Source organism: Oncorhynchus mykiss, chromosome 24 (assembly GCF_013265735.2).
Source record: "Oncorhynchus mykiss isolate Arlee chromosome 24, USDA_OmykA_1.1, whole genome shotgun sequence".
Classification (NCBI taxonomy): Eukaryota; Metazoa; Chordata; class Actinopteri; order Salmoniformes; family Salmonidae; genus Oncorhynchus; species Oncorhynchus mykiss.
In genome coordinates, this window is record NC_048588.1 from 27,249,335 (window position 1) to 27,262,992 (window position 13,658).

General features: G+C 45.2%; 1 protein-coding gene across 1 annotated transcript; it reads left to right on the forward strand.

Annotated features, from left to right (window-relative positions):
* farsb (phenylalanyl-tRNA synthetase subunit beta) lies at window positions 1-13,490 on the forward strand. Its single transcript, XM_021582937.2, has 16 exons — window positions 1-223; window positions 713-768; window positions 876-1,030; window positions 1,172-1,244; window positions 2,591-2,706; window positions 3,160-3,310; window positions 3,433-3,541; window positions 5,971-6,103; window positions 6,298-6,349; window positions 6,491-6,552; window positions 9,422-9,629; window positions 9,750-9,830; window positions 9,959-10,051; window positions 10,298-10,415; window positions 10,642-10,794; window positions 12,583-13,490. Exons 1-16 carry the CDS (start codon window positions 166-168, stop codon window positions 12,732-12,734), a joined length of 1,770 nt encoding a protein of 589 aa, XP_021438612.2. The 5' UTR covers window positions 1-165; the 3' UTR covers window positions 12,735-13,490.
* Window positions 13,491-13,658: the final 168 nt, after the last annotated feature.

Here is a 13,658-nt window from a genome sequence, read left to right on the forward strand (position 1 = left end):
ATTGCCATTTAATTCGATACCAAATGTTAATATGAGTCTTTTGGTACGAGTAGTACTTTATACTAATAATTCAGACTGGCATTGTCCCGGACAGCTAAAGCTGGTTTCGGTGGGTCCTTCAGTCTTGGAGGAAAGTATAGTAGCTAGCAGTTAGCCGTGGTCAACATGCCGACTGTCAGTGTCAAAAGGGATCTTCTGTTTCATGCCTTGGGCAGAACATACAGTAAGAAATGTTACTTACCTTTTTAAGTAATATATATTCAGTAAATTGTAGAATTACAAATTTTAACTAGTTTCGGCGTTGTATTTTCAGACTAACGGTGAGATAGCTGCCTAAGTTAGCTACTGTGGCTACCTAGCTAAGACGGTGGCTGATGCCGTGGCAATAACAGCATATCACGTTTTTTTTGTGGGCTGTTTAACAACATATCACATATGTTACATACAAAACGGCATATACTCTGTTTCTACTGAATAGTGATTGAAAACATGATTTGATAGTTGACAGAACTGATGATGCTTGTTATTTCACGACGATTGCATCATTTCCCTACCCAGACCTATCCTACCCTGCTAAGTTACTGTACTGAACGCCACATAGCTACGTCCATTTAACTAGTCAAATCTGATTTAAATGAAGAATGGAGGTGGGACCATAATATACGAATTATTCCAACATATTAAAATGCTTTTCTCTTTCCCTTCATTTCAGCTGATGAAGAATTTGATGAGTTGTGTTTTGAGTTTGGGCTGGAGCTCGATGAGATTGTGAGTAGAAGACAGTGAGGATAAACTTCAGCCATATTCACTTGTTTGTGTGATAACCAATGTATTGTTTTTGGGCTAACTATTCTCCCCCTAACCCTGTCCTTCAGACCTCAGAGAAGGACATCATCAGTCGTGAGCAGGGGGACACCAAGGCAGAGGGGGCGTCTGATGTGATTCTGTATAAGATCGATGTCCCAGCTAACCGCTATGACCTTCTGTGTCTGGAAGGGCTGGTCAGGGGCCTGCAGGTCTTCAAGCAGAAGTATGTAAACACATCTATATGGAGAATTGTGTGCTTAAACATTACTTTTACATTGCCAAAGTACTTCAGCTTGTGCTGCTTTATCGTGTGTGTTGTGTCTTCAGCTGTGTATTGACATGTCCATGTGTGTCTGCACTCCAGGATGGAAGCCCCTCGCTACAGGCGTGTGAGTCCAGCCAGCAGTGAGCCTCAGAGGCTGGTCATCACAGAGGAGGTGGGTGGAAAACACGGACCAGAGTCTCTGTTTAATGACCTGGGTTTGGGGCAGAGTGTAGGGTTGGGTCATTTGGTCATCACAGAGGAAGGGAGGGAACATCAAATCAAACTTTATTTGTCACTTGCACCGAATGCAAAGCAGTGTGACAAAAACAACACAGAGTTACACATAAACAAACGTACAGTCAATAACACAAAATAAAATAAAAATCTATGTACAGTGTGTGCAAATATAGAAGATTAGGGAGGTAGGCAAGAATAACAAGGCTATATACAGGGGTTACCGGTACTGAGTCAGTGTGCGGGGGGTACAGGCTAGTTGAGGTACTCTGTACATGTAGGTGGTGGCGAAGTGACTATGCATAGGTAACAAACGAACAGCGAGTAGTAGCAGTGTACAAAAGGGGAGGGCGGTCAATGTAAATTGCCCAGGGCGATTTTATGAATTGTTCAGCAGTCTTATGGTTTGGGGGTAGAAGCTGTTGAGGAGCCTTTTGGGCCTAGACTTGGCGTTCTGGCACCACTTGCCATGCGGTAGCAGAGAAAACACTCTAACTTGGGTGACTGGAGTCTCTGACAATTTTATGGGCTTTCCTCTGACACTGCTTATTATATAGGTCCTGGATGTCAGGAAGCTTGCCCCCAGTGATGTACTAGGCCGCTCACACTACTCTCTGTAGCGCCTTGCGGTCAGATGCCGAGCAGTTGCCATACCAGGTGGTGATGCAACCGGTCAGGATGCTCTTGATGGTGCAGCTGTCGAACCTTTTGAGGATCTGGGGACCCATGCCAAATCTTTTCAGTCTCCTGAGGGGGTACTGAAAATGTTTTGTCGTGCCCTCTTCATGACTGTTGGTATGTTTGGACCATGAGAGTTCCTTGGTGATGTGGACACCAAGGAACTGACAGCCCTGTCAGTGTTAATGGGGGCCTTAATTGCTCACATTGGAGCAGACTCTCGGTTTACTGACCTGGGTTTGGGACAGAGTGTAGGGTTGGGTTCATTTGGTCGTGGGGGAGGGGGAAACATGGAGCAGACTGTTTACTGACCTGGGTTTGGGGCAGAGTGTAGGTTTGGTTAATTTGCTCATCACGGAGGAGGTGGGGAGGGGGAAACATGGAGCGGACTGTTTACTGACCTGGGTTTGGGGCAGAGCGTAAGGTTGGGTCATACATCTTGTCTTTGACAAGATGATGAATTAAGATATTGAGCAGTTGATTAATTCCTCTACATTTGTTGAGGCTGTGCAAAGGAGGGTTTGTGTTGGAAGCAATATATAGTTTTTAGAGATTAATGAGAGAATCCTGACCGACTGTGGGTGCCCCTGTTTGTGCCTGTCGTAGACAACTGCTGTGCGACCCCACGCTGTGGCTGCAGTCCTGAGGAACATCACCTTCACACAGGAACGCTACGACAGCTTTATCGAACTACAGGAGAAACTCCATCAGAATGTCTGTAGGTTAGTAAGACACCTAACACATCTCTACCGTCACAGAAAAATATATACAACACACACACAAGTTTGACCAACTCAGTGGCCTTGAGGTTAGTGTCTGCCCTTAGATTGGAATGTTGGTGGTTCGGTCCTTGTTTGAGTCATACCAAAGACTCTGATGGCTCTATGCTTGGATTGTGGGTAAGGCCCTGCGACAGTTTAGCATCCAATTGGTGTACTTGTACATCAAGCTGCCTTGCTCTACAAAAAAGAGGAGATAGGCTCCTGGCCCTATGGGCCACACACAATTTCACCTCTGCATATTTATTGTCAATGTTTTGGTCAGAGACCTTTTTCAATACCATGCCTCATACTTCAGTGATGCCTTTCAATGTGTTCTTCTCTGGTAGTTTGAGATATTGGCTCAGTGGATGTTGTGACTGTGTGTGTGAATTGACTGTAATCTGCGCTCTGTAGGAAAAGGACTCTGGTTGCCATCGGCACCCATGACCTGGACACCATTTCAGGCCCCTTCACCTACACAGCCAAACCACCTGGTGACATCCGCTTCAAACCTCTCAACCAGGCCAAGGAGTACACCGCACAGGAACTCATGAGCCTCTACAAGGTGAGCAGGGATTGGCTACAGAGATCATGAGCCTCTGTAACATGAGTTGTGATTGGGTATGGCTAGAGATCTTTTATTTCTGTTATCCAATCTTTCAATTTGTTTGTATTTCTCCCTCTCAGACAGACAGCCACTTGCGACACTATCTGCACATCATTGAAGACGAGGCTGTATATCCTGTCATCTATGACAGCAACGGCATTGTTTTGTCTATGCCTCCAATCATCAATGGTGAGGACACACACATACAGTGCATTTGGAAAGTATTCAAACCCCTTGACTTTTTACCCATTTTGTTATGTTATAACCTTTTTCTAAAATTGATTCAATTGTTTGTTTTCTCACATCAATCTACACACAATACCCCATAATGACAAAGCAAAAACAGATTTTTAGAAATGTTAGCAAATTTATGAAAAATAAAAAACCTAAATCACATTTACATTTACATAAGTATTCAGACCCTTTACTCAGTACTTTGTTGAAGCACCTTTGGCAGCGACTACAGCCTTGAGTCTTCTTGGGTATGACTCTACAAGCTTGGTACACCTGTATTTGGGGAGTTTCTTCCATACTTCTCTGCAGATCCTCTCTAGTTCTGTCAGGTTAGATGGGGAGTGTCGCTGCACAGCGATTTTCAGGTGTCTCCAGAGATGCTTGGTCGGGTTCAAGTCCGGGCTCTGGCTGGGCCACTGAAGGACATTCAGAGACTTGTCCCGAAGCCACTCCTGCGTTGTCTTGGCTGTGTGCTTAGGGTCGTTGTCCTGTTGGAAGGTGAACTTTCGCCCCAGTCTGAGGTCCTGAGTGCTCTGGAGCAGGTTTTTATCAAGGATCTCTGTACTTAACTCTTTTAGTCTTTCCCTCAATCCTGACTTGTCTCCCAGTCCCTGCCTCTGAAAAACATCCCCACAGCATGATGCTGCCACCACCATGCTTCACCTTAGGGATGGTGCCACGTTTTCTCCAGGCGTGACGCTTGGCATTCAGGCCAAAGAGTTCAATCTTGTTTTCATCAGACCAGAGGATCTTGTTTTTCAATATCTGAGTGCTTTAGGTGCATTTTGGCAAAGTGAACATTGGGTTTGTTGTCACCTCCCTGACCAAGGCCGTTCTCCCCCGATTGCTCAGTTTGGCTGGGCAGCCATCTCTAGGAAGAGTCTTAGTGGTTCCAAACTTCTTCCATTCAAAAATGATGAAGGCCGCTCTCTTCTTGGACCTTCAATGGTAGCCTTCCCCAGATCTGTGCCTGGACACAATCCTGTCTCTGGGGTCTACAGACAATTCCTTTGACCTTGTTACGAATCCCTTTTGGCCCGACAGTCTAGGGGGGATGGTAGTGAGACCCGTAACATAACTCATGTAAATTATAATTGTGACAAAGTGAGTGTGAACGAAATAACCACGACAACCGAAATAATACCGTCAAACTCAGGGTTTATTTATAAACACACGGTAATGGGGGGAGCAGGAAAAGGGGCTGAGCTGGACCCAAGGAAAGAAACAAATATGCAAAAACACCCCTAAGCTAGACTAGCCTACTTCAATAACAGCTAACTAACCAAAAATACAGTGGGTGGTCCGCCCAGTTCTAACTAGTGTTTTTAACAAAGTTTACCTACGGGTAGTGTATGCCCATGGGCGACTTGTCTTGGTTTCCCCCTTTTCCCACCAGCAACAAACACCATAACCAAAACAATACTCACAGGAGATGACAAAGTGATTTGGAGGTGCTCAAACAAAAGAAGAGGTTAAGACCCAAAGAGAGAGATCTACATACATGGCATTTACAAAGAGATTGAGCTACTGAAATCTATGAAGAACAGAGATCTATCAACATGGCATTACAAAGAGATTGAGCTACCGAAATCTATGAAGAATAGAGATCTACCAATATGGCATTACAAAGAGATTGAGCTACTGAAATCTATGAAGAACAGAGATCTATCAACATGGCATTACAAAGAGAGATTGAGCTCTTGAGCAAACAAATGATGGGGTTTTTAAACCATGGGGAAGGAACTGTGATAGGGTAGGAAACATGAGGAGGTGTGTCTTCTGATTGATGGGTTGATTGTTGACTGATTGGGGAGTGATGATGTTCACCTGTGAGGGGAGACAGAGAGAAAAGAAACACACAGGATACACACACACACAGGATAATGGTATCCGTAACAGACCTCATGGCTTGGTTTTTGCTCTGACATGCACTATCAACTGTGGGACTTTATATAGACAGGTGTGTGCCCTTCTAAACCATGCCCAATTAATTGAATTTACAACAGGTGGACTCCAATCAAGTTGCAGAAACATCTCAAGTATGATAAATGGAGACAGAATGCACTTGAGCTCCATTTTGAGTCTCATACCCAAGGGTCTGAATACTTATGTAAATAAGTTATTTCTGTTTATTTTTAATACATTATCAAAAATGTCTTGACCTGTTTTTGCTTTGTCATTATGGGGTATTGTGTGTAGATTGACGAGGAAAAACAATTGAATAGATTTTAGAATAAAGCTGTAATGTAATAAAATGTGGAAAAGTCAAGGGGTCTGAATACTTTCCGTATGGACTGTATATGCCAAAACTATTAACCTCGTGGACTTCCAATATTGATTTACCCATGGTATGCTGTAGATACTGTTCTGTGTCTATTTTTCAGGGGACCATTCCAAAATCTCATTGAATACAAAGAATGTTTTTATCGAGTGCACAGCCACTGACCTTACCAAGGCAAAAATTGTGTTGGACATGATGGTGACGATGTTCTGCGAGTATTGTGAAGAGCCTTTCACGTGAGTCCAGGCAACAGCTGTTTAGATTTCTATGATTCAAATTAAATGGCTAATAGTTTAACCTAATATTGTTAGTGTGTAAAATAAGACCATGAATTAGTAGGAATCTGTCATAGTAATAAGAAGTTCCTTTGCCCTACCCCACTTTAAAAGACTCCTCTTGACCTATCTCACGTTCTGTCGCTCTCTCTCAGGGTAGAGGAGGCTGAGGTGGTGTACCCAGATGGAAGGACCTGTCAGTACCCGGTACTGTATCCCCTCACCATCACCCTGCAGTCTTTCCTTTTGTGGGAAAATATATTAGAACCCACTGGTCAATATGTACATTCTGATTATCCCCATTCTATTTGTAACCCTCAACCTTTCTGCTATACCATGTGACCTCAGGAGCTGGCTTACAGGAAGGAAACTCTGTCAGCCGACTTCATCAACCGTAAAGTTGGCATCAGGTAACAAAGTGGCTTGAAATAATACCCAACCCTGTTCCTGTAGAGCTACCCTCCTGTAGGTTTCAACTCTAACCCTGTTCCTGTAGAGCTACCCTCCTGTAGGTTTCAACTCTAACCCTGTTCCTGTAGAGCTACCCTCCTGTAGGTTTCAACTCTAACCCTGTTCCTGTAGAGCTACCCTCTTGTAGGTTTCAACTCTAACCCTGTTCCTGGAGAGCTACCCTCTTGTAGGTTTCAACTCTAACCCTGTTCCTGTAGAGCTACCCTGCTGTAGGTTTCAACTCTAACACTGTTCCTGTAGAGCTACCCTCCTGTAGGTTTCAACTCTAACCCTGTTCCTGTAGAGCTACCCTCCTGTAGGTTTCAACTCTAACCCTGTTCCTGTAGAGCTACCCTCCTGTAGGTTTCAACTCCAACCCTAATCTAGTGCATCTGATTAGCTTGTTGATAAGCTGAATCAGGTTATTTACAACTGGGGTTTGTGTTAGGGTTAGTGTTATAACCTACAGGAGGGTAACTCTAGGAACAGGATTAGTGTTATAACCTACAGGAGGGTAACTCTTCAGGAACAGGGTTAGCGTTATAACCTACAGGAGGGTAACTCTTCAGGAACAGGGTTAGCGTTATAACCTACAGGAGGGTAACTCTAGGAACAGGGTTAGTGTTATAACCTACAGGAGGGTAACTCTCCAGGAACAGGGTTAGCGTTATAACCTACAGGAGGGTAACTCTTCAGGAACAGGGTTAGCGTTATAACCTACAGGAGGGTAACTCTTCAGGAACAGGATTAGCGTTATAACCTACAGGAGGGTAGCTCTAGGAACAGGGTTAGCGTTAACCTACAGGAGGGTAACTCTCCAGGAACAGGGTTAGCGTTATAACCTACAGGAGGGTAACTCTTCAGGAACAGGATTAGCGTTATAACCTACAGGAGGGTAGCTCTAGGAACAGGGTTAGCGTTAACCTACAGGAGGGTAACTCTCCAGGAACAGGGTTAGTGTTATAACCTACAGGAGGGTAACTCTTCAGGAACAGGGTTAGCGTTATAACCTACAGGAGGGTAACTCTCCAGGAACAGGGTTAGAGGTAAACCCTACAGGAGGGTAGCTCTAGGAACAGGGTTAGCGTTATAACCTACAGGAGGGTAACTCTCCAGGAACAGGGTTAGCGTTATAACCTACAGGAGGGTAACTCTCCAGGAACAGGGTTAGTGTTATAACCTACAGGAGGGTAACACTCCAGGAACAGGGTTAGCGTTATAACCTACAGGAGGGTAACTCTTCAGGAACAGGGTTAGCGTTATAACCTACAGGAGGGTAACTCTAGGAACAGGGTTAGTGTTATAACCTACAGGAGGGTAGCTCTACAGGAACTGCATTAGCGTTGAAACCTACAGGAGGGTAACTCTTCAGGAACAGGGTTAGCGTTATAACCTACAGGAGGGTAACTCTAGGAACAGGGTTAGTGTTATAACCTACAGGAGGGTAGCTCTACAGGAACTGCATTAGCGTTGAAACCTACAGGAGGGTAACTCTCCAGGAACAGGGTTAGCGTTATAACCTACAGGAGGGTAACTCTCCAGGAACAGGGTTAGCGTTATAACCTACAGGAGGGTAACTCTTCAGGAACAGGGTTAGCGTTATAACCTACAGGAGGGTAACTCTCCAGGAACAGGGTTAGTGTTATAACCTACAGGAGGGTAACTCTCCAGGAACAGGGTTAGTGTTATAACCTACAGGAGGGTAACTCTCCAGGAACAGGGTTAGCGTTATAACCTACAGGAGGGTAACTCTCCAGGAACAGGGTTAGTGTTATAACCTACAGGAGGGTAACTCTACAGGAACAGGGTTAGCGTTATAACCTACAGGAGGGTAACTCTCCAGGAACAGGGTTAGCGTTATAACCTACAGGAGGGTAACTCTAGGAACAGGGTTAGCGTTATAACCTACAGGAGGGTAACTCTACAGGAACAGGGTTAGTGTTATAACCTACAGGAGGGTAACTCTACAGGAACAGGGTTAGTGTTATAACCTACAGGAGGGTAACTCTCCAGGAACAGGGTTAGCGTTATAACCTACAGGAGGGTAACTCTTCAGGAACAGGGTTAGCGTTATAACCTACAGGAGGGTAACTCTAGGAACAGGGTTAGCGTTATAACCTACAGGAGGGTAACTCTCCAGGAACAGGGTTAGTGTTATAACCTACAGGAGGGTAACTCTACAGGAACAGGGTTAGCGTTATAACCTACAGGAGGGTAACTCTCCAGGAACAGGGTTAGCGTTATAACCTACAGGAGGGTAACTCTAGGAACAGGGTTAGCGTTATAACCTACAGGAGGGTAACTCTACAGGAACAGGGTTAGTGTTATAACCTACAGGAGGGTAACTCTACAGGAACAGGGTTAGTGTTATAACCTACAGGAGGGTAACTCTCCAGGAACAGGGTTAGCGTTATAACCTACAGGAGGGTAACTCTTCAGGAACAGGGTTAGCGTTATAACCTACAGGAGGGTAACTCTAGGAACAGGGTTAGTGTTATAACCTACAGGAGGGTAGCTCTACAGGAACTGCATTAGCGTTGAAACCTACAGGAGGGTAGCTCTCCAGGAACAGGGTTGGAGACCTCCCCTCTATATGCTAAGCAGAATGCTACCAATATCCTTTCATTTACATGACTCTCTTATCCAGAGAGTCAGTCTTACATGAGCAATTAGGGTTAAGTGCTTTCTCAATCATTTAAAAAAAATAATCACCAAGTCGGCTTTGGGATTCAAACCATCGACCTTTCAGTTACTGACCCAATGTTCTTAACCGCTAGGCTACCTGCCGATGTTTAACGTTTGTAATGCTTTAATGTTTGTAATCCCCAGTGAGTCGACTGAGCATATCGCTCAACTGTTGACCAAGATGTGCTTGCGCTCAGAGGTCATGAGTGACGGCGAACAGATCGAGGTGGAGATCCCGCCCACGCGCTCTGACGTTATCCACGCCTGTGACATCATGGAGGACGCCGCCATGGCGTACGGTTTCAACAATATTCCCCGCACCACGCCGCGCACATATACCATAGCCAATCAGGTGAGGGTTTCTTCAGCTGGTTATTCATTAATGAAGTTGGTTGGTTGTTGACTGGAGCTGCTAGTTGGGTGCTATTAAGTGGTGAGGTCTTATTTTCCCTCATGACTGTTGTGTTTTTAGCTCCCACTGAATAAGCTGTCAGAGCTACTGAGACAGGACCTGGCTGCTGCTGGATTCACGGAGGCCCTCACCTTCGCCCTGGTAATGACCACACTCTTTACCTTTGTGGACCCCAAGAAGAGTACCTGCTTCTTCTGCAAAATCTAATGGGGATCCAAATAAATAAACACACACACATTTTCATGTGTTGTATCTGTCTTCCTGTGCAGTGTTCTCAGGAGGACATAGCTGACAAGCTGTTGAAGAACATCTCCGAGACCAGAGCATGTCGCATCTCCAACCCCAAGACAGCTGAGTTCCAGGTGGACCACCATTACTGTGGATTAATCATGTCTCTCTGATAACATTATGATCTGTCCCCCTTTGGTCTTTGAATGATCTCGTACAGTTGCTTTACACTACAGCAATTTTGAAGTTAAACAGTTGACTGGATTCTTTCACCCTCTATTGATGTGAGGGTTTTTCTCCACTAGAGGGTGCTGTGTGACTGGGTGGGTGTATCAGAGGCTGGTGGTGGTGTTAACAGCAGTGCTCGTCTTTTCCACCAGGTGGCGCGCACCACCCTGCTCTCAGGCCTGCTGAAGACTGTGGCTGCCAACAGGAAGATGCCTCTGCCTCTGAGGCTGTTTGAGATTTCAGACGTGGTGCTCAAGGATGAATCCAAAGGTCTGTTTGTGTGCGGGTGTGACCTCCGTATTCATAATAGACAGTATTCATGGATATGTGATTAAGTAATGTCATTGTATGCCTGCCTTTCCAAATTCTTTATTAGGACAAACATGAATTTACATATTGATTCCCTCATACTCAAGTATACACACAGTCATTATCTGTTTTTAAAGACATCCTACAGTATATCCTGATGCCTACGTTGTCCTCTGCTCTCCCTCAGACGTGGGGGCCAGGAACAACCGTCGCCTGTGTGCTGTCTACTACAACAAGAGTCCGGGGTTTGAGGTGATCCACGGTCTGATGGACAGGGTTATGCAGCTGCTGGAGATCAAACCAGGCCAGGGCAATGGCTACCACATCCAGGCTGCCGACGGTAAGACAACCAGGGAGCCATCTCAGTGGTTTAAACTGGACTCCGTTTCTGTCAATGGCAACTGATTGGTGAAGGCTCTGGATAGGTTTTCAGTTTTCACCATGGTGCTTTCAACTGACATGTCAAACCGGTCCAACTAGCCTCCCGAGTGGCGCAGCGGTCTAAGGCACTGCATCGCAGTGTTGTGGCGTCACTACAGCCTGGGGTTCGATCTTGTGGCTGGTCATCTGCAAGCTGATTTCGGTCATCAGTTGAACAGCGTTTCCTCAGACACATTGGTGCGGCTGGCTTCCGGGTTAAGCAGACAGGTGTTAAGCAGCGCAGGTGGGTCATGTTTCGGAGGACGCATGACTCGACCTTCACTTCTCCCGAGCCTGTTGGAGAGTTGCAGTGATGAGACGATCGCAATTGGATATCATGAAATTGGGGAGAAAAAAATTCAAAACAAGCTTGTCCAAGTCAGTGGTCATAAAGGAAAGGAAGCAAGGAAAGGAAGTGGTATAAAACTAAAACCCATATCATGGTTTCACAGTTCACACCTATCCTCAACCTACAGTACAGCTGTGGCTGTATTTCCAGTGGAAATGATTTTAGGGGGTATTTTGTCCACTAGTGAAGTGAATGTTTTCCCATTGCACTCATGAAACTTGTTCCACAAATCAGTGTTTTTATGAGCTGTGGGTTCTGCAGGGCTCAATTAGCTCCAATCCCTCCCATCTGTGTCTCTCTCACTCCACCTCACTCACTCACCACAGGATGTGTGTCTCCTGTCACAATCTGTGTGGAAATGGATGGGCTCAAGGACCACAGAAAGAGGGATGAGGAGGGGGTGAAGAGGGCGTGCAGGGGTGTGGAGGATAGAGAAACGGGGAGGTGGAGGGTAAGCGAGCGTGTCGTCAGCAGTGGGAGTCAGACTGCACGTGAGTCACGTCTGCTGCTGCAGTGCGCCTCCCTGGGTTTACAGGGAGATCCATGGGCATTTAGACTGCCTGAAACACACACACAGCTACAGAAAACACGTAGACTGTCACATTTACACACTATTATGCAGAGAGAGCGAGAGCGGTCAGTTGTCTCACTCATAGCCATGCGGTGTAGGGCTGAGTGGTTAGGGAGTTAGCTGAAGGAGAGCCTCTTAAGTGAAACGTGGGCGTCTGCTCCTTAACTGTCAAGTTCAGCCCTTCCCATTCACTGTTAAAGGCATGCTGTACCCTCCTGACTGTCTGGTTAGTGTTGACCTTGGCTCAGTGAGAATGAATCTGAAGAGGGTTTTCAGGGTTGGTGGAATAGGTTGTCACTTGTCAGGCTTGCTGTCTGGCTATTAGTGTAGCATTTTTAATGACTGGGTGTCATGGTGCTGCCCTGGAAGACACACACAGATCATGCAGAGATTTTTCTGTTGCTAGTTATGAGTAAGTATCTGAACGATGGCTCAGGAGTACATTAGCTTTTAGGAGCAAAGCAATGTGGGAAGACCTGAAGCACCATGGAGAAGAGAACAGAACAGTGTAGGAACGTAACATGTCTGTGGAACTGGAGTCATGGCAACCCTGAGCCTAGTTGGTCTCTTCCTTGAACAGGCTCTAGCGGTCAGTGTTTTAAACAAATCAATAAGTTGTCTCATCTGAGAATAGTTCAAGACAAAATGAGACGGATCTTAGGTGTCTTGTCTGTGTAGAAACATTTATTCAGAGACTACATTTCTTATGCTTATTTTCAGTGGACCACAGATCCTCTTCACCTTCCCTTCCTTCCCAACCCCCCTCTGTTTCCCCTCTTTTCTTTCAGATTCCACCTTCTTCCCTGGTCGCTGTGCTGAGATCTTTGCGTGCGGGAAGAGCATAGGACGCCTCGGGGTCCTTCACCCTGATGTCATCAACCGCTTTGAGCTCACCATGCCATGCTCCGCCCTGGACATCGACATTGAGCACTTCCTGTGATGTCACACGCAGACACATGCCTGAACCTGTAACACCACCAAACTCACCTACTCATGCTCAGTCCATCTCAACACAGGCTTTCCCAGCTCCAGCAGAGTACAGTCCAACCTGTCACAGCTGAGCTCACATTTTCACGCAAATCTCCCATTGACATCACATTGCGAGCTTGAGATATGTGCGAAAGTAAGGATTCGGCCCCAAATAAATTGTTCAGTTTATATCATGCTGGTATTTCTGTTGACAAATGTACAACAGTGTATGAAGAAACCATAGAAATTGTAGGCTGGTATATACAAAGGATGTGGCTGTATTTTTATCTCCATGGTAATTAAAGTGAATGAGATGTCAGCCTGTGACTCAGTCCTGTGTTTCTGAATTAATCTCAGTCCTGCTTCATTTGAGCTTTAACCAATATGCTGTATTATACAATGTAAAGACATTGCTCTGAGCAATTGTATCGATTCAGGTCATTTACATTTTAAAGGTTTGTCATACAGAATATAGGCCTGTATGAGTGTAAATAACAGGAAGCCACAAAGCTGTGGTTAAACAGGTTTCCTTGTGGTGTGTCCAACTGGTATGGTCTTGTTAGGTGAGTTAATGGTCCTGGGTGGAGCTTCATCTACTTGATACAACAGGACATGAACTCGGTGACATACGATACAGTACTGTAACTGCAGGTGTTGCTTAGGTCTGTTTTCGTGTGATGGTGAGGAAGTCAGAAATAACTAAGGCAAGTAAACACATTAAATAAGATCATTGAGTCTTTTCATTTGTCTTCAGTCTTTCAAAGATTCACAATGTGTGAAAAATATAGAATCAATGTCGGATGTATGGAAAAAAATGTAAATGTCAGAACATTCTTACACAACACTTGAATGATGACAGGATCCTAGAATGTTTTATATTTACACTACTGTTCAA

Excerpts from the sequence above, each read along its gene's own strand:
- farsb (XM_021582937.2), top strand. The coding sequence starts at position 166 with ATGCCGACTGTCAGTGTCAAAAGGGATCTTCTGTTTCATGCCTTGGGC. Across the intron at positions 769-875 it reads GGCTGGAGCTCGATGAGATT|ACCTCAGAGAAGGACATCAT; the intron begins GTGAGTAGAAGA and ends CCTGTCCTTCAG. Across the intron at positions 10,416-10,641 it reads GCTCAAGGATGAATCCAAAG|ACGTGGGGGCCAGGAACAAC; the intron begins GTCTGTTTGTGT and ends GCTCTCCCTCAG.